The 22,118-nt window shown below is 35.1% G+C and overlaps 1 protein-coding gene and 1 long non-coding RNA gene across 4 annotated transcripts in view; one reads left to right on the top strand and one right to left on the bottom strand.

The window, feature by feature from the left end:
* The window catches only part of DIAPH3 (diaphanous related formin 3), a 238,504-nt gene that overhangs the window by 78,702 nt on the left and 137,684 nt on the right, over positions 1 to 22,118 (bottom strand). For all 3 annotated transcript variants that reach the window (XM_068675836.1, XM_068675828.1, XM_068675845.1), the window contains 3 exons: positions 12,262 to 12,387; positions 2,980 to 3,143; positions 412 to 547 (listed from right to left, as the gene is read on the bottom strand). In XM_068675836.1, coding sequence (XP_068531937.1) covers positions 412 to 547; positions 2,980 to 3,143; positions 12,262 to 12,387 — 426 coding nt within the window. The remainder of the gene's footprint in view (positions 1 to 411; positions 548 to 2,979; positions 3,144 to 12,261; positions 12,388 to 22,118) is intronic.
* Positions 17,232 to 21,205, top strand: LOC137850113 (uncharacterized). Its single transcript, XR_011092271.1, has 4 exons — positions 17,232 to 17,559; positions 18,091 to 18,263; positions 18,870 to 19,087; positions 19,410 to 21,205. It is a non-coding gene; the product is annotated as an uncharacterized lncRNA (long non-coding RNA).

A 22,118-nucleotide genomic window follows, 5' to 3' on the forward strand; every position in this document is an offset into this window, starting at 1 on the left:
AGAATCCATAGTACTTCAGGAAGGGCTTATTCTCATATAAGAACAAAAATGAATATGTAACCCTGGTTAAAAGAAATAAAATGACTTTATGCTTTGGAGAGTGTCTGTTCTCAGGTAACATAAGAGATTCTCAGCATAACTGAATTTATACTTGGTCGCACAAGATTCAATATGTTCTAATGGAAAAATATTAAGCAACATTATGAGTTCTAAAATACCTTGAGGAAATCAGATAAGCTAGAGAAGCTTGTTAACAAACCAAAATGTAAGAATCTCTTTGACATAAACTTTAACCATTGAAAAGCAATGATTTATTCTGTCTTTTCTCCATAGCACATTTAGATTTAATAAATAGCAGTCTTGCTTCCAGTAAAATGCTGGATAAAATGAGTTGTTTTCTACATTACTCACCTGTTTTCATTTCTAACAAACGCTTTTTCTTTTGTTGCCTCTCTTGTTTTTCTTTTTCTGCTTTCTCCTTAGCTATTTTAGCACGCCTCTGTTTTTCTTCTGCTTCTCTCCTTCTCATATTATCCTTTACTGCTTGCTGTGGAAAAAATAAAAAGGGTTCCATTAAAACTGAAGTCTTACCAAAAAGAAAGTTGAATCTTAAAAACAAAAACACAGCTTAAAAATCACATCTAACTAACCTTAATTTATAGCCAAATATTTTGTATTCCACATATAGCACATTTTATTCAGAAAAGTAAGCAAATTCAGAACAAAGACGTTAGAAGCATACTAATTAGCCCCAAATAGGGATTACAAATTCAGTTTAAGAATACACATTAATGCAGAAAGAAGTCAAAATATCTAAACAACCTGTTTTACTTGTAGTTCTAAAACAGTTTCAACATTTATTCTTACTCATGCTGCTCCTACACCAAAAAAAAACACAACAAAAGAAAACAAACAAACACAAAATTGCTTCTGTGACTTAGCAGTGTATTTTTCTTATCTACATATGCATTATTTCAGGGTTTATAAGTTATTGTTTTCTGGTTAATAGCCATACAATGTTGTTTATTTTGAATCATGAATAAGCACTCCAAATGTTCTAATAATGCCATAATAGAACTGAGTTTCAGAGACTTTAATTATTTTGCATATTCAGACACTAAGAAAAAAAAGTACCAAATGCAATAATTTTTAAAAAAGCATTTTTAAGATAACCTTTTTGTGATTTTAATGGCATCCCCATACGCTGGTAAATTCTCAGTGAATTACTGTGGCTTACATCAGTGCTACATTGCTGGTATACACATGCGCTGAAATCTTCCTAAATTATTCACCCGTTTTTTGTTTCTGGACAGCTCAATGTGGTGATTTGGTGGTCACAGAGTATAAATGTTAGCTTTTGTGAAGTACACTCCAACATGTTGGCTATGAACCTGAAATCTATGTCTCCAGATTTAAACATTTTCATGAACTGAAAACTCAAAAAGCATCCTAAGTAGATGAAATTGTATTTAAATTGTCAACTTCGCTTGACAACAAGAATGACATAACTTCACCTTCCCATACATACCAGTGACTTAAGTAGTCTTTTTGTTTTGGACTTTAAGTTTAAACATCTTTTGAGCTAAGTTTCCAAGATGCCAAACACCTTCCATTTCTGTCAGTAATCAAAACCAATGCTAAACAATTCTGAAAATCAAACCTCAGGTGTCTCACGCTAGGCATCTCAAAAAACTTTTCGAAAAAGACTTAAACCTGAGCAGCTACTCAATATTTTGTTTAGTGTCATTGAATGATAAGTGGTTTCATGCCTTATCTACACACCCTTTTCATATAGCCTTCAAACTGTGCTCTGCAAGACAGAATTATTAATTTTCCTCAAGGTTTCTCCTATCATGCTCATCAATAATATCTAACTGTTTCAAAGCATTAATGAATCTATCTTTATAACACTGCTGTGAAGTAGGAGGTCAGTATCGGTGCTAGTTTTACAGACACAGAAAAGTATGGAAAAATAGAGATACAGAGAAATAGAGCACAATCATTATTTTGTGTCTCCAATTCAAGATGAACCTGAGCATTTAGCATTCTTATTCCACAGCATTTAAATGGGAGTTGTGGCTTAAACATTACAAATTAAATTTACACAACAATTTCATAACATTTAGCATTTTTGAAATCAGACTCCCGTGTTTCAAATTAGGAACTGAGCAAGTTAGGAAAATATAATCAATGTCCGTATTTGAAAAATCAGGCGCACAGAATCATAGAATAATTTAGGTTGGAAAAGACCCTTAAGATCATCAAGTCCAACCATCAACTTAACCTACCAGGTTTCATTGCTAAACCTTGTTCCTCAGTGCCACATCTACACATCTCTTAAATACCTCCAGGGAAGGTGACTCCACCACTTCCCTGGGAAGCCTGTTCCTACGCTTGACCACCCTGTCCATGAAGAAATTCTTCCTATTATCCAATCTAAATCTCCCCGGCACAACTTGAGGCCATCTCCTTGCATCCTATCACTTGTCACCTGAGAAAAGTGACCCTTCTTCATTTGTAAACCTTAACATTGATCAAGTGCTGTAGGCAGAAAAAAGATAAATAAAGTCTTGGATGTGGATTTCATATGGGAGAAGCATGCATAGAATCTCTTTTAAAAGGTTTATTTTTAAATAAATAACAAGCATCCTTTAAAAAGAAAACACAGATGTATTTAAGAAAAATGGACTTCCAGATTTTCCCCCGTCTGGATGTACGTCTACATGTACGAGGTTCTGTATTAAATTACATTAATTGCTATTAAGAATTTCCATTTCTATCAAAAAGAAACAATCCACAAATTATAATTCAAAATCTCCTTCTCCTAACTTTGTAGGAGTTTAGGATGAGCAAAGTAAAATTTCTTTTACAAGCATCAGATGCTATCAAAGAGAAAGAAAACTATTTTTAGTTTGTTCAATAATGTTTGTACAAAAATAATTTCTAAGAAATTTTAGGGATTAAATAAACAGACTGTACCATGAACATCGTCCTGAAGTTGTTTAAGTCAGTTAAGAACTCCTCCACAGAAACTTTCTTCAGATCAATGGCATAATATCTCATCACGTTCTGATACAACTTTTCCATGTTCTCATGCATCCGTGAGAGTTTCTGAAAATCTTCTTTGGCATGAACTAGAAAGCTGTACGCTGCTGTTAAGGCTGCAAGAATTCTCAGTAAATCCAGTCAAATCCACAGTTTTTAACTTAACATAGATCTGTGTTTCATATACATTTTTCATTTGCATTAAATAAAGTGTCAAGATAATTCCTTCCATGTCATATACACCTCCTAGTATTTTCTGCTTACATTAGCGCTCTAAATAAATTAGGGTGTTTTCATCAATTTTTCTCTGCCACTTTTTATTTAACGATTATCCTGCTAGCAGGTAATTTAATATGAAATGTATGGGACTAGTCTAAATTCAAGCACGTTTTTTTTTCTCGCTTAACGTAAAGGTTTAGGTATATAACTAAGTAACAACATGATTACATTTACCCTCCAAAAAATCTTCCAAACCAACCAAATAATAATACAAATAATAATAATTCTACCTTAGATGAATCTAAAAATATAGTTTCCAAACCTGCTGGAAGAAGCTACTCAAGTGAATTCTCTTTCTCTCTCTTTCCCTAGTCCTCCAGAAACTAATCTGAAGTTTCATTTAAAAACAAATGTACGATTTTTTGTAAGGTCAAACACATAATTTTGGTTTAGGTAAATTAGAGCCTCAGAACATATTTTTAAAATATACTCATGTTAAAATAAAGAAATTATTTAATTTGATTAGAACTAGTATCTAACTTCACTGAAACATATGCCATTTTGCCTCATACATAAAAGCAAGACGGTATTTAGGTAGATATCAATAACTAACCTGAATATTTTATCATATCAAGAAACACTAATCCTTACTTAAAATAGAGTAAAACCAGAAATTTTAATAAACAATAATATAAAATATAAAATAAAATAAAAACATGAAAGATAAAAACCTCATCCTAACAGCTTTCTAAAATGTAGCAACAGCAATGCATCCATTTTTATTTCTGATGTTTAGGTATAGCAGGTATTTATGCTTTCCAAGACTATTTGCAATGTCAATACAATTTAATTAAATTAGGTGGAAAACAACAGAACTATTTCTACAAGAGATAAGCAATTTATAAAAAGCACCAAAATACTGCATAACATAAATGAAATCAAATAAAAAACAAACACATTTATTCAAGACGTGATTATATAGTTGACAAAGTAGAAACTCAAAGAAGAAATAGTGTGTGTAGGTATTTCCTTATGTAGGACAATTTCATAAAGTGTTTAATGGAATGTCAGCTAAATAAATATGTATGTTCCCTTATTTTCAAGCTGCAGGGAAGCATGTATAAGACAAGAAATGACAATTTTACCTTTTTCTCCCATTGCCCCTATCAATTATTGTAAAAGAGAATTTATGGTGTATACGTAAGCCCAGCTTAAACATCTCTATGCTAACACATGTAGTACGGGGAATACACAAGAGGAGTTAGAGATGTGTGCAGGCCTGCAGGGCTGTGACCCCATTGGCATTATGGAGACGTGGTGGGATGGCTCCCATGACTGGAGTGTTAGTATGGAAGGATACAGGCTCTTCAGGAAGGACAGGCAGGGGAGGTGAGGAGGGGATATTACCCTCTTATGTCAATGAGCATCTGGAGTGCATGGAGCTCTGCCTGGGGATGGATTTGGAGCTGACAGAGAGCCAATGGGTCAGGATTAAGGGACAGGTGACAGGTGACATTATAGTGGGGTCTGTTACAGGCCACCTGATCAGGAAGAACAAGCTGATGAGGTCCTCTATAGATAAATAGAAGCAGCCTCACATTCACAGGCCCTGATCCTCATGGGGATCTTCAACCACCCCAATATCTGTTGCAGGGACAGTAAAGCAAGGCACAGGCAATCCAGCAGGTTCCTGGAATGCACTGATGATAACTTCCTTCTCTAAGTGATAGAGGGGCCGATGAGGAGAGGTGCTGTGCTGGACCTCATTCTCACCAACAAGGAAGGGCTAGTGGGGAATGTGAAGCTAAAGGGCAGCCTTAACATGATTGATCATGAAATGGGTGACCCTGAAATGGTGCAGTTTAGCATACCGAGGGCAGCCAGGAAGGAGCACAGCAAGCTTGCTACTCTGGATTTTGGGAGAGCAGACTTTGGCCTCTTCAGGGATCTGCTTCATGGAGTACCACAGGACAAATCCCTGGAGGGAGGAGGGTCCAAAGGAAGCTGGTTAATATTCAAGGATCACCTCCTCCAAGCTCAGGAGTGATGCATGCCAACAAAGAGGTCCAGAGAAGGGCCATGAAGATGATCATAAGGCTAGAACGCCTCTTCTTTGCAGACACACTGAGAGAGTTGGGGTTGCTCGGCCTGGAGAAGAGAAGGCTCCAGGGAGACCTCATTGCAGCCTTCTAGTACCTAAAGGGGAGCTACAAGAAAGCTGGAGAGGGACTTCTTACCATGAAATTAGTGAAAGAACAAGGAGCGATGGTTTTAAACTAAAAGAGGGTAGATTTAGATAAGACATAGGAAGAAATTCTTTACTCAGATGGTGGTGAGGCACTGGAACGGGTTGCCCAGAGAAGCTGTGGATGCCCCATCCCTGGAGGTTGGAGGTGTCCCTGCCTATGGCAGGGGGTTGGAACTGGGTGATCTTTAAGAACCCTTCCAAGTGAAACCATTCTGTGATTCCGTGTCTATAAAGTGTACAGCTAATAGTTCTCTTCTCATGATTTAGAATCTATGCCAGAAAATCATGTGATATTGTTCTCAGGCACAATATTCAAATTAGTCACTATGATGGCTACTAGCTGGGTCTGTAAGGGCCAGAGCAGTCTGATAAATATCAATTTTGTTTTGCTGTCAGTAGGTATAGATGCCATCAAGCAGGCCAGTATGTTTCTTTAATCTTCTAGGAAGGTAAAAAATCATACCAAAAAAAAGTTAAAATTATCAATAAAAGGCATGACTTCATGTTATAAATGAATGATATGTCACTATACGCTAACAAGGAAACTTTGAGAAGAAATTTTTGTGACTAAAGTAACAGCTGTGCTAACAGAGCCACAGAATGGTTTGGGTTGGAAGGGACCCTTAAGGATCATCTACTTCCAACCCCCTCCCATGGACAGGGACACCTTCCACTAGAGTCCACATAAAGTGCTTAGATTAAATTATTAGAACTGACTCCCCTTGAATATGTGATGCACAACTTTAAACTCAAAATACAGTATTTGAGAAAGATGTGCTACTGTGCAGTATTTCAACCCCTGACAAAATGAATTCTGAGATTTTTATTTTCCATTTGGTGTGTTACGGGATACCCTAAGCTCTTGGCATTCTACAGAGACTATGCTTCAATTTAGGTATTTTTAATAAGTCCTCTTCCTTTTTTTCCTTAAATACAGCTTTTGTTAGCCAGCACTAGCTAAACTGGAGACAACAGGGAATACTACTGAGCACAGCAATCCCAACTGTAATTATTATGAACAGGTTGATATATATGCATTATCAGCTACACAATTCATTGGCTTTGCATGAATGAAGACAGAAGTACAGCAGAGCTGCAACACAGGTGGGAGGAAAAGGAAATCAAAAAGTTAGTTATTTGTTAACTTTCTGAAGTGGCTTCACTTCATGGACTGCCTTTTTTCACTCATGGGACTACAGATCATCATTCTGCTCATTAATAGAACAGGAAAACAACGAAGGGATGAAATGAGTAATATATGTGGCAAAATTTCAAACTGCTGTATGTTTGTTCTTGCATATTCATGGCAGCTCTTCTCATGGTGGATTGCCTGTCTTAAGTTTATACTGATTTTAATATATTGTACTATGGAAAATACTAATATAGTGTATGGCATCAAGACATGTAAAAGCAGCTGTTACTCTACAGCAGATAATGAATGTTAAGCATGCCAAACATTTCCTCATAAGACCCCATATGTGCTACATGTGATTTTTTCACAAACTAACGTATGCATTAGGTGTAGAAAATCCAACAAGGAATATGATTCTGCAAACGAACAAAAGATTAACAGGTGCTGCCTATATTTTATCAGAATTTCAAAATGGAACTGAGACTGCCAGTACCCAGGCCAGCAATAGTCTCTATAAAAAACAAAGTAAACTTTTCAAAGGTTGGTGTAAGTAGACTTTGAGGTCACTTCCCGGAATTTCAACTTTTTTAAAAAACCAAAGGGTGTGAATTTGAAGGTTCCAGTTAGAATTTCCCACATGAAGTTCTTGGGAAAATATATGCAATTATCTGAAAAATACATGGCACAGAGACTTCAATTAATATAGATAGCAAGGTTCAACAGTAAAATTCCTTATCTGATTATAATAGTTCAAGAAATGCACACAAAGCTCTTTACAGGACAGAATGGTTGAAGCTGAAGATACCTCTGGATATCATCTAGTCCAACCTCTTCTGCTCAAAAAGCAGGATGAATTAGAACAGGCTGTTTAAGATCTTGTCCAACTTATCTGGACGAGTCCCAGTGTTCAATTACCCTTAGAGTAAAATTTTCCTCCCACTTCTGTTTAAAAAATTTTCTGAATTTTCTTTTATGTCCATTGCTTCTTGTTCTCTCACTGGACACCACTGAAAATATTCTGCCTCTGTCATCTTGACTTCTTCCCATCAGATATTTATATACATAGGTAATATCCTTGAGCTTTCTTGTCTCCAGGCTTTTGTGAAAGGTAGTTAAAAAGAAGGATGATTCTTACCTTCAATGAACTGTAGAATTCATCCAACACTAAACTCATAGAACAAGTCAGGTTACTGACAGGATGTTTCTTAATTCAGGACATCCTGAAAAGTCTCAAAGTCCTGCATCCACTCTACCGCAAATACAAATGTTTAGATTTTTAAATTAGTACCTTATGAAGATTATTTGTCAAATAATACCTTTTCCTTGACTTACTCAATCCTTTTTATCTCTATACTAAACATAATACTAAAACAAATTGACATATATATATATATATAAAGCCATATATTCCTTTATATATATATATATATATACATACACACACACAGGAATTATACACTTTAAGTTAAATTTAAATTGTTTGCCAAAACCCTCTCTCTCATTACCTGTCCACACAGTCAACATCCCAAAGAGCAACATGCTATCCTTTTTCACCTAACCAGATCCTGTAATCTTTCAAAGCCCCTAGGATGCCAGGATATCTTACAGGTTTTGGTTTGTTGACACTGTACAGTTCAAACTATGTGGCTGATTGGATAAGCAGCAGTTTACAGGCAGTGTGTAGTTTCTGCTTTGCAATTGAAATGGTTTTCTTCTTCCTCACTTGAATCAGGCTTTGATTTGGCTAAGTACTACTTCTTCCCTTAATAAATTAGCATAAGCAACAGGGAAGAGGAACAGGGAACTGATCAGAAAGAAAGGATTGTATTCCCAGAAGAAAGGCATCAAGCAACTTACTGTCTCTCAGGTATTAGTTCCATCAACTTTTGTGAAAATTGCTATCACAAATGCACTCAATGGTAGGCTACAACTTGTCGAGTTTCTCAGCTGCTACTTAGAAAATCATGAGATGTGAGCTGGACTGATATAGAAGATGTAGACTAAACTACTTAATTAAACTTTCAATATGTAATTTAAGCACTCTCCATAAAGGCACTAAATTTTCACTTTGAACATCCAAGTGTATTTTGTTCACTGTGATTTTTATTGAACATTACATTGAATGGATTTAATAGTCTAAATCAATATAATTTCAATATTCTTTGACTGTCCTAATTAAAGAAAACGAATGAACTGCAATAATGACTATCATTTCTTTTCAGCTAGTATACATAAGATGACTGACAAACCAGCACAATTTAATGTATAAGGGAAACATTCATAATTATAGACTTGGTCAATAAAAGTGCATCAACTGTGCATCTATCTGACTTCCTAAAGAAACAAGAATGCTAATCAGTTCATTAGGGGCCTCTGGGTTGTGATATTTAGTGACAGGATGTAATAGCCTACTTGTCCATGGAGCCTAATTGTACTCAGGATGAAAAATTATTTCCAACAAAGCACCATCCTTCCTTTTTCAGATTTCCTGCTGATTTCTTTTTATGAGCTGCATGCCTTTCAAGACTTCACCATCATTCAGCTTTCCTTGTCATAGGAATAAAAGTAAAGACAGGTCCAGGCTTCATCATGCTGTGCAGGATTATCTAACCTTTACATCAAACCTTTTTTGCTTCGTAATTTATTGAAGCTCCTGTTTTTCCAAAAGTGAGCTTCTTTAATTAGTGTGTTCACAGACGTTACTAGAAACCATATGAAACTTTACTGTTCTGAAATTACTGCCGTTCTACTGGGAGAGGTAGTAGGTGAGGGCAAACTATTCCTGTTCATGGCATTTTCTGTTCAAAATACTGTTTGAATAGTGTAATATAATGAAATATATAGTATGGCTGGTTTTACTTGTACTGATTTATTTTGAGTAAGATAAAATATTCATCTCACCTGTTTCTGACAGCAATCAATACCCAATGATTAGGGAAAACAAGAAGGAAATAGGGTAAGTATAGCATGGTAATTAAACTGATGTAGTATTTAGCTTCTGACAGTCTCCAGGTTAGTGATTTTCTGAGCTAAAGCTACCTCTGGACTACTGTGTTTTAGAGCTCCAGACATACTGTCTTTAGTTAACTATCTAAGCCTTATATGAAATTCATTTATATTATCGTTTATTATCAAGATGTTCTACAACATCTTGAAAATAAATGCTACAGTTTAATCATCTGCTGAGAAAACACTTCTGTTAGTATGTTCTACCCTTCTGGACAGTATTTTACATTGGTTATTTATAAATATGTATAATAATTAATAATTATGTTCCTAGCTTTAGTCTTTGATGGCATACAAAATTACAAGTTTTTTGTTTTTTTTTTTTAAACTATATTCTCCTAATTTTTTCCTTTTCCAGTTTCAGAGTCCTGATCTTTTTAAACATACATCATACAGAAGCTTTTCCATACTGCTGGTTGTTGTCAGTATTCTCTACTGCATCAACAGGTGTACAATATACTTTTTGACATGGGGTGAAGGAAGCACAAGATAAGATTTTTCTGATTTTTACAGCAACTTATGTTTTCTGCTTGCTTTTAACTACAGTTGTTTACAAGAACTTTTCTTATTCTTCATATACAGGGATGGAATTTTAACTCTGTGAAAAGTTATGCTATTTACTGACAACGGTCCACCCATTTCCCTCTTTGGCTATTGTATTTTAACTTCTTGCACTACTATGACCTATTCTATCTCAAATGCAATTTATAACCTTCGATCACACTATTCCACTAACTTTCTGCCATCAGGTTTCAGAAATTCCCAATATGTCAGTAACACAAAGGGAAATAAGGCATCCTACTTAATCACTTTTTTCAGATGTTCAACAGCAGCACAGATTTATTTCTCAACTTACTTTTCTGTGCTTTCCTTCTTAAGCAGGAAACTAATTTCTTCAGGCTATCCTTCACTCAGTCCCAAGTGCATTTTGTTACCTTCTTTCATACCTGTTTTGTAGGTATGGAGTAGGTTTAGATTGAATATTAAGAATAATTTCTTCACAGAAAGGGTGACTAGGAATTTGAACAAGGCTGCCCAGGGAGATGGTGGAGTCACCATTCCTGGCAGTATTTAAGAGATGTGTGGATTTAACACTTGACGTATTAGGTTGATGGTTGGACTTGATGATCTTTTCCAACCTAAAAGATTCTATGGCTCTATGATTATAACCACATCTCTAAAGGCAGCTGTATATTAATTTATCTGTTACTTCAAACCCTAGTCCTCAGCTTAAAAATGTAAAAGGTTATAGGGTATTTTAAATGCCAGAATCATAATGTTTTTAGATTAAGAGGAGTCTAACCTTTTTCACAGATTTAATTTCTTCATAAACTTCATAGACCACACATCATTTTCTTAACCAAGCACAGACAGACTAGCTTTATTTCTGAGAATGCTGTCATGGATATGTTTCCCTTTAACCTCCTAGCAATACTTTGCCTCTTGGCTTTCAAAACCACTCTCCAAGTTCTCTTCTACACTATTGGCTTCTTCAGATACAAAACTTATGTTTCACCCTACAGAGACACCATGCTGGTGGGTAGCAACAAATCTCTCAAAACCACATTGAGCTGGAAGAGAAAGGCACTGACAGCAACAACAACAAAAAACAGGACTACTTCACCAACAAAATACATGACCTTACAAAAATTAGTAATAACATTGAAAGGTTACTGATACCTCAGAGAGTCCAGAGAAGGCCTAAAGCCAAGTTGTATACACTTTGGTTGCAGCTAGTCTACTGAAGAGGGAATTGGCCCTAATGCAGCAATGACAAAAGCTAGTATATCCACTTGGCCTCAGGGCCTCTTGCCATCTTTTATTTAAGAGTATTAGATTAATCAAAAGCAACGAATAACTGTCTCCCGAGTCCTCCTATACACAGCAAAGTAGTCTTCCAGTTAGGTAATAACCTAACTATACCTACTAAGGAAATCTGAACTTGTCTCTCTCTCTCTGTATGCCAATATTTTTGCTTCCAGCATGTTCTTTGTGCCAAGCATATATGGCCAACACCTAGTAGGGAGGTTTAAGTTAAAGATAAATTTTCTTGTAGAATGACCTTCCTGTCACAAGGTTTCTTATGAGAGAAACAGGCAGTTAAGTTGGCCGTAGGGTTTGGAATAAATAGTGAGAAGAGGAATTTTGACAAAAATAAAACCAGAAACCTGTTTTCATAAGCTATGAATCTCATTTCAGCAATACGAGAAATTTTGTTTTCATGGTTGCATGTACAAAATCATTCTCAATGGTAATGCATACACTGCCAAACAAACAAACTCAAGGTGATGTACATACTTCTCTAATATATTCTTATGAGAAAAATCAATTAAAGTCAAGTGCTTAACAGTCCTATTTTAACTACTTTTCACTAAGACACTTATACACAAAATAAGACCTGACAGCATTTTTCCCCTCATTCTATTCATTACAGATGAATAGTTTAATTAGGCTGTTCATGTATTTAGTTTTTGAGAGAAGAGAGTTATATTTTTTTCAGAAATAAATGCTACAGACTAGATAAAAGCTAGGCAAAGACATTTAAAGTTTAAAGTAGTGCAGTTAAACTACTTCTGTGTGTGCTTTTTTTTAAGGAATACTCCAAAGGATATAGACATTTTTGCTACAAACTTATCGTGCTTATCTTCAGCAACTGGAAAAGTCTGCAAATCCTTCTCAAGCTGTTGGAGTTGCCTCTCCATATGCTTCAGGCTCTTCTCCAGGTTTTCTGCTGAGACTAAAATACAGTACATTAACTCTGTTAACACCTTAAGTGAGAAACACTGTTTGTAAAATATGCAAGATAAACCCTTATCCAAATCAGCATACATTTTAAATTCTGAAATAAAAGCAGACTGACCAAATTACAAGATGAGGGAAGCCACTTTCCAATGTTCAGTTCTCCTCGCTTACACAGTTGCTTCATTCTGACTAGATGAATGCTGTTTGAATGCTGAATTTTGTTTTATTCTTATGCTTAAGATATAGTACTGCTACTAACAGTCTGTTTTAAATAACCTGAGATATACATATGCCAGTCTGTCTCTTCTGATTAACTAGAGGGAAAGTTTTGAAATGACTCCAAGTACCACAGAGCTTTCCTAAATCTCATTCTGTTAAAACAGAAAAAATACCAACATTTGTATGGTAGATCATGAAGAAAATAAGACTCTCAAAAACAGAGAAAATGGGGCCATTAAACACCTGTGTTTGAAACTGAAAACTCAACTTCTTTGTTTGATAGCACAATACCTAATAAAAAACACAAAAAAATCTACCAGAGCCAAAGTGTTTTTCAAGGTAGAGGGAACTACAGACACTGAGGTGAGCCAGAACAACATAGCGCTTGGGAGAATGAAAAGAGCAAAGAGAAAACATGAGGGATTTATAGCAGGATGCAGAAAAACTGTAAACTTTCTTTATCAGAAAAAGAGAAATTCAACTTCTGAACACTTGAAGGAATGCATGGAAGTTGAACACTTGATCTGTAAATAGTTGTTTAAAATATCAAGTCCATAATGGTAAGATCAGGGTAACTCCTGTTAGCATGTATTCCAGCCTGGACTTACAGTATTGAAGTCAGTTAAAACTTATTTCCTGTCTGTTTATGAAGTAAAATTAACACTTCAACATGTTCCATTGAAAAAAATATTTAGAGAAGAACATACTTTGAATTTTAGTCCAATGGCATACCTTACTTTTTTTTTCCATCATTTGTTCCGTTCACAATATCCTGTACCTATAAGCATAAAGTTACCTTCATCTACAAAAACCCTGGAAAAGGTTTTGGCCCTATGAAGGCAGTAAGATCTGCAATGGATCCATGATTTCCTCCTGAGTAGCATTATGTGATAGAAAATGAGATACACTCACTGCACACATCTTTCTCTCAGAGAAGTCTGACAAGGGTCCCCAAATGACTGGATTAAAATGTTGCATAGCAACTACAATTCCATTCATAACAGAAAGGTTAACACAAGTATAAAATGATCAATGATCACCTGTGAAAATGCTAATGCAGCCTAAAAAAAGCCATTTCTATACAATCATCATTCTTAAAAAGAATAAGGGAATATAAATGTATGTTCACATTATAATTTATAACTCAATTCAGCTTATAATCATAATTTAAAGAATCCGCTGTTTACTCTAACTCACTGCTTTCCAACGGTATGTCAGACATGGCAGATTTTCACCCAGTGACTGGCAAACACCAATCATCACCAGATAGGTCATTTAGCTAGTTAAGAAACTGTTTCAGAAACAGAGCTAAAATTAGAAGGTGCCAATGCTGACTACAGATGTGTTTCAGTCTTCACAGGTTTCAGAAACCAACCAAACCAACCTGTTTTTAATATAAAGTCATATTTTTGCTGGCAAAAGAAGCCTTTGGGAGTGGGCACACACAACTTTAAGACACAAATTTACTTAGAAAGCTCCTAAGAAACACAGAATATATACCTTGTATTAACTACCAAAATCAGATAGTTAATATGATAGTTCTTCACAAAATAGCTTGTCTTGCCTTAAAATGAGTTCATAGCAGAAAATTAAGTTAACATACATAATATGAGAATGATAAAACCCAGCAAATACACAGGTTTTAAAAAAATATGCAGGTAGCAGCTGAGAAAGAGTCACTTTCTTTTTGCCAGATTAATAAAAAGGATCTCAGTGCCTAGAGCTGATTAACAGGCTGTATTATAACTCGGTGACAAAGCACTGAGATTTTCAAATTCTTGCTTTCAGCAAAGCCATTTTTTATTTTGTTTCCTTTAGTTCTTTTGACCTTGAACAGATATGTATTTGATCAAGAATTTTACATCTCTGCCTCATTCTGTAGCTGGTTGTTCTTTTTCTCTCTGTCATGATTTTAAGTCGTTCCTCAGTATAAACATTCAGCATTCCTGTCATTTCAGCAATGCGCATCTACTAGATATATTTTCCTCTAAGACTATACTTCTGTTGATAGTCTCACATAGAGGCTAGCTTGCAACATATTGGTATGAGTTTGGAATTATTGTCTTAGCAACTTTAAATTAAGTGAAAATAGTTGAAAAAACAAAACTATAAGTCTAATCAGCCCTTGAAAAAAGATCCCATGAAATACTTACTGACATTCACCCCATGCCCTCTAGAAAATACAGTAAAAAATCTGAAGTGACATAGAAGAATGGAAGAAGAGGAAATGGGGCCGGGGGGAACAAACTTTTACCCCTAATCCTGAGAGGATTCATATATAAACCCAAGCAAATCTGAAGTGAACAACTGATATAATACGTTTGGAAACTGAGTGAAAGATGAGGGGTTTGAATATTAGTGAGGCCACAAAAGCAAGTTGCTTGATGAAATACAATGCATGCGTGCCTGAAGAATATCACATTTATACCCTCTGAACTCTCTTATCCTTGTCAAAAAAAATTAAAGACAGTAATTAGACTTCCTCACTTTCTGCTTTTCAGGGTTGAAACAACTTTGTTCTTAATGTTTCCTCTCTTGATTCATGTTTTCTAATACCATGACTATTCCAGAAGCCTCTGTACCTGCATCTGTATTAAAACGTCTCTACATACCATTTCAGGCTCACCAGCCCTTTTAATGTTTGCATTTCTATTCCTGCTGGAAATACCTTATCTGATTATCTTCAGGTAAAATATCCTTTTTTTTCTTGACCAGAGCTCTTATTACAGTATCAAGATGCATGATCTTGTACTTGATACTATCGACTTTCATTTCTTTTACTCTACATCCTCGGGACCATTCAGTAATGACAATCTAATCTTCCTCTCCACTGACAATACTGCCTAACTGTATGTCAGATATGTTTGTTGCTTCGATACCACAATTTTATTTTGTTGCCATGTTCCTTTTAGACAGCACTGTACGTTTCTTTCACTTTTTATTCTAATGAACGATTTTCCATTTTACATTATATCAAGTGATTTTCTGAAGTCAAGATAGATTTCATGTGTCCAGAAAAAAAAAAAGTCAAAGCTAGCAAATTACTCTATTACTTTTTCTATTCATTTTCATTTTATGCCATTCTGATTAACCTCCACATGTTTGATTATTCTTTCCTCCAAAAACTTTCATATCATTAAGGTCAGATAAAGAGATGTGTAATTGCCTAAAATCAATCCTTTTTGCTCAGTTTCTTAGATGTTCTGTAATCATACAACACTATTGTAGCCACAGTAAAACTTGGTAAAAATCGTACTTATTGAACTTTTAGTTCCATATTTCAGTTATCTCAGAATGCAGAAATGGAAAATGGTATTTACAACATGAGTATATGGAACTCTTATTTTCTTTAAACAAATTTCTATGGAAACCCTTTCCTCACCCCCACCTCCAGATCATTATTCTCGCTTAAAACTAAAGCAATATTTCTTCTAGCTTTGTGACAACACCCCTTTCATCTCTAATCCTAGAAATAACTCTTTAAAGCAAAGCAGTACTACTTGTGTTCTCCTTCATTTATATTGCTGCAAACCTTCAGTTACATTTTGCAACAGATATTTCAGCTGGTATTTTAGAAATCCCACATGCTGCCCAACCTGTATGACAGTTTTCTTGGTCACCATCCCCATACCAATACAATCATCTTCTCGCCTACGGCTGTTTAGCTTTTTTTGTGCTATTCTGGCCACTACATTCTGAGGTGGAGAGAGTGACAGTGACATGCTGATCTCTGGCCTGATGTGGAAAACTGCACCATGCAAAAAAAGATTCTGACAATGTTTGAACTTCACGGATACCGGAGAGTGGACAAAGCCCACTGAGTGATTCTGTAAAATTGTCAATACACTATTAATGTAGTATTTGTTTAGTATCATCGAATGACAAAATATAGCCTTAAAAAAAAAAAAAAAGCAAAACAAAGCAAACAAGAAAAACCTTCATTGTCAGATGGTCTAGAGCACTAACACAGAAATAGTATGTAAACACAGAGGCAAAGTATTAGGAGGTTTCTGTAAACACCAGCTATAGTTAGTGGAAAGAGCTCAGCTATAGTCTCAGCTATCCATTAACTGCAATAAAATGTAGTTGGATATATTCACTCAAGGTCACAGACAAAGACTAAAAATACAGCATGCATGCTTTATTGTTCCCAAGATGACCTCCTTCTCTTGCCTTCTACAGACATAGTCTTTTTTCTTGACTTTTCTTTTTTTTAAATAGGTGCTATACATTACTCTTGCTGATTTTTTTTTTCCCAAAGCTCTGATAATGGAATTGCCTCTCAAACCTGAGGACTTTCCCTTCTGTAGGCACAGCAGCCTCCAGCTGCACACATGAAAGCAAAAGCTCTCTAAGCAGAATTTAATTAATTTTCTCCTGTTTTGAATTCAAATGTAAGCACAGTAATGTAGCATAACTGGTAAACAATGTATAGACACTTTTGTACCCAGGTTCCTAGTAACAATGGTACTATTACCTCTAGGAATAGACCTCAGACCTTATACTAGCTGAGCCCTATAGTAACTGCACAAGATCCCTGGCCTGCTGTCTTGAGAACTTTCTGTGCAAAAAGAAGCTTGGTACCACGTCTATTTTTATGATGCACAGTTAAAGCTCAAAACATGAAAATATGGGCAAAAGTTGAAAACTGATTCCCCTAAGTGATGAATAATTGACCAGCAGTGAATTGTCTATCATTGGATTGCTGTTGAAAGGAAGAAGCAGCTGCTAACCAAGGGGAAAAAATGACCAAGTAGCAAGATATGACACCTGCCACAGCACAGGAAAATAATATCCCTGTGTTGCACAGTACACATGTGGATAATTTGGAGGAGGGAGAGAAAGACAACACATGCATCAGTTTTGTTTTCCTTCACTGAAGAGCTTTTGAGCCTCATCACCTCACCCCTTGGGAACCAAGACCATGAAGTACTGTGCTGACTGCAGGGTATATATATTCACAGCTAATTTGGGATATCATTGTTAATAACTGCTTTCACCATGCAGTAATATTGATTTATAATAATTAAGAATGAACCATTAGCATAAAATGTTAATAAATATCAGTCCAGTAAAGTTTTAAACATTAAAACTGATCATATTTATCAGTCTTCTAAACAATGCCAACACTGCAATCTCTAATCTTAAAATAGCTGTACAAGTAGAGAGACACACACATATAGATGCACTTGCAACACTTGCTTATTAAACTTTCTCATCTTCAAGAGTCTAAACATCTTCACAATTTATTCATATCCAATTCTTTTCTATAACATTGCCCTTTCTGCCATTTTAATGCTTCTCTTGCAAACGATTTCTGCATAACTTACTTGATGTTTTTAATTTGTCTTCTAGCAGATATCTACCCTTTTCATTATTCCAGTACATAAATAATACTCTATTTGTCTAAATCTCACTACTGCTTAATACTCTTTTTACTCTTGAGTCTCTCTCTCTCTCTTTTTTTTTTTTTTCCCAGAAAAGCCATTAAAAATAATTTTCAGATTGCGGACATGGGAGAAAAACAAACAAAAAAAAAAGAAAAAAAACAAAACACAGACCTCTGCTTGGTAACAAGTCTTCCAGTTATTTTGCATGGTCATCATTTGTGAAAACTACCATTTAAGGCAGATGAATATCCCAAATGTAACTGTAAGTAAACTGTAAAATAAACCTTGCATTTAAAAAGGGCACCTTTCTCTCAAAATAAAATAAAATGAAAATTAAGATAAGGTGTTCAGCATATTAGTTACAAATATTGTTCAAATAAAGCTCTGAATGGATGACTATTTCACATCTCAGTCTGCTATGAGAACTTACATAATTGTGCAACCTGCAAAACAGGAATCATCTGTTGATTTTGGTACTGATTGAGTGTAATGGAGTACGGAGTAACTCATGAAGTTTGTACTGTTTTCTGAACATACAAAAAAGCCATCCAACAAACAGATATCCTGGTTACCCTGTGAATGTGCTACTTAAAATAAGAAAATAAGATAAAACAAAAAGCCCAAGCAATCAAGCAATACATAATGGAAAGAATTTTTTTTCATACTACTTAGAAATTTGCTGTAAACTTTTCAAAATTCTGTAATAAGAAAAATGTTCTTTTTGACATATAAATTGTACTTAGCACATACATTAATATTGCTCTCTCAAGCTGTCCTAATGTTTTTAAATGTTGGAGGTGGGAGTGTTGTGCATTTTAATGAACCTAGATTAAACTTCACTCTCAGACTTGGTCTCTTTGTGCCATAGATGGGGATCAGAAAAAGCAAATACTAGACAGAAGCAGTGATTCACAGAATCAAGGATTGGTTGAGGTTGGAAGGGACCTCTGGAAGTCATCTGGTCCAATCTCCTGCTCCAGCAGGGACACCTACAGAAGGTTGCCCAGGACCATGTCCAGACAGCTTTCAAGATCTCTGTGGAGGGAGAGTTCACGTGTCTGGGCAACCTGTGCCTTTGCCCCACCAGTGAGTATGCTGGGGATGGGCAAGAAACTGGGAGGGAACACAATCAGGCCAGCTGACCCCAACTGATTGTTCCATACTGTACAACATTGTGCTCAGCAATAAAAGCTTGGGGGAAAGAAGCAGGAGGGGAGACATCTGGAGTTATGGCATTTATCTTCCCCGCTGTTACGTATGATGCTCTGCTTTCATAGGCATAGCTGAACACCTGCCTGCTGATGGGAAGTAGTGAATGAATTCCTTGTATTGCTTTATTTGTGTGCACAGTTTTTGCTCTCCCTAGTAAACTATTTTAGCCTATGAGTTCTCTCCTTTTACTCTCCAGATTGTCTTCCCCATCCCACTGGTAAGGGGCAACTGAGTGGCTATGTGATCAAGTGGTGCTTAGCTGCTTACTGGCATTAACACACAAAACAAGACATTACAGAAAAGATGAGGTTAAAATACTTCTAATATCAAAAATTACTATGTGATAATGAAAATAAATAAAAAAAAACTACAATTGTATGCATTAACAAAAGTGTGAATAGTAAATGTACATGTATTAGCAAAAGAGAGTTCATGCAGCAAACACGTTAAGTATCTAACCCCCAAAATTGTTAAGACAAATTCTTCCTCTTCTTCATTTAAATTCAATGCTTATGTGTTTACCAGTACTTTCCCAAGATTTATTTTTCTTTTCCTTCGTTCAGTGAACATCGAGTAACATTTAACTAAACATTTACAATTCTCACCTGGAAAGCTAACTAATAGCAACACTTGGAATTTATTACTATATGAGTTTTTCTTCCGAAATATATCAAAATTACAATTTGGTTCCTAGTTTAAAATATATATATCTAATTATCCGTGAAAAAAAAGTCTCAAAAATGAGAAAACAGCTAATCTACTTATAAAGTAACATTGAGTGATGACTTTTAGAGGAAGAAAAACTTGCAGTTTTACACTGTTACTAAAATGTCAAAGGAAGACTATATATGGTTACCTGTAAGGCCTGAGTAAATTATAGTCAATCAAAGAAAACAGCAGCCTGAGTAAATGCAATATAAATCATTAGAATACCATAAAATAAGAAATTAGTGAAGTGCACTAAATTACAAAATATTTCTCATCTGGAATACTAATAGAAAAGTAGGAAAGTCATTACATTTAAAAGAAGAGACAGCTTTAATTATATGAATCTTCAGAAACTGTCATATCAGTAAGCTCATTAGCCACAATGAAAGTTCCTCCTGCTGATCTAAAAGTACTTAAAAAACAGGATTTGTTATACTTCAAAGCAAAAAGGTATCTTTAATTCATGTACTGTAGCAGTGAATTAAGCCTACTTCTAGTATTACAAAAGTAAAAACTGTAACTTTAGCATGTAATGGGAAAAGAAGGGCAAATTAAATACCCTGAAGTAAACTACAATTGCACAGGTAAAATAAATGTTCTTTGCTGCTTCCCTGTCAAAACTCAATTAAAAAAATTGAAATATATTTTTCTAAAGGAGTAATTAATTTACATATTTTGAATGTTTTCCAATTTATAGCGTACCATAAACCACATGTTGGCTTCACAACCTTCTCACTGCTTTTAAAGTCTTGCAAGCGATGTTAACAGTTTAATGTACAACACTAATGTACATCACTGTTTAAAGAAATGGAATGAGCAAAAATTTATCTTGTAAAAAGGATAAAAAAAATAAATTGCTAAACATTTTAATGTTCTAATGTTCACATCAGAAATAACTTGACAGAGAAGTTCTAAGAATGAGCTTATATCTTCTATGAAATATGAAAAGATATAAGGTAGGCTACAAATGGGCTGTCTGATAAAAAGACAGTTGTGTCATTAAAGAATTCTAAAAGGGAGAAATTTGTAGAAGACTGTCAACAACGACACGATGGTGGGAGAAACTGAAGATCAAACCTAAAAACAATAAATAACCAACATGCGTAGTATAATTCCATTTTTATACAGCGTGTTCAACTTAAAATTAAGGTGCAAGTGCCATTTGAGCAACATTAACAGAAAACCTTTATTATAATTTAAAGGACACTAGCAAATAATAGCTTTATCCCGCCTATAAAATGTGAAATCAATGTATTTATGGAAATAAATATACAGAGAGGAAATAAAAACAGGTCACAAAAAAAAATGCTTGCAACAAAGAAAAATATATGAAAAAATATTCTTATGAAATTTCACTAATTTATTCTTGGGAATCAGTTTTAAAAGTTACTCCAGGGCACAAAGTTCAGTAAAACCATGAAGAGAAGGGCATTCCACCACCTCCACAAGACCCTAACCATTGCTAGGACAAATGGCAGAGAACAAGATTTAGAAAACAACACTGAAAGAAAATACGGACAAAATGGTTCACAAAAAAAAAAAAGATCATTATATGAACTAAGCCCAGCAAATCATGATACATTTTTTCACCCTACAGGTTTCACTAACAAAGCAGCATATATGTAAACATAAAAGTCCTAGCAGATGACAGAATAAAAGCCAGGCTGGCTTCTTTCCTTCAGCACTGTCAGCAACCTATAAACCTTAAATGTAACCTTTGGATCCAGCAGTTCTTCAAACTTACTGGAAGTCTAAACTGCAGCCACAATATACAACTCAGGAAGGATTATTCTTGTTAAGTGCCAACTACTGTTTCCTGGCATGGAAGAGTAACTATAAGCCCTATATTCAAATTTTACTCTAATATAACCATAATTTCTTCTGTAAAAAGTGTATTTGGCTAAATGATCACGAAGATAAATGATTTTGGTGACTTCTCCTCTATTGCTCTCCCTAGCAGCCATAATGACTCTTTGTAATATCCACTGTGTTTTCTGGCTCACTGTAGAAGCCACAAGGTGAATTATTCACCATTATTCTTGGCCAACTTGTTAGTCTTCATCAGCCTGTCCATAGGTTACATCAAACCAGGTGTGCCCATTATGTCAGAACCAAAGACTTTTTTTTTTTTTTTAACTGACCTGTTGGTAAGCTCAAGAAGAAATAAGAACTTCATTAAAAATTACTGTACAAATCT

This window comes from Anas acuta, chromosome 1 (genome assembly GCF_963932015.1).
Source record: "Anas acuta chromosome 1, bAnaAcu1.1, whole genome shotgun sequence".
Lineage (NCBI taxonomy): Eukaryota > Metazoa > Chordata > Aves > Anseriformes > Anatidae > Anas > Anas acuta.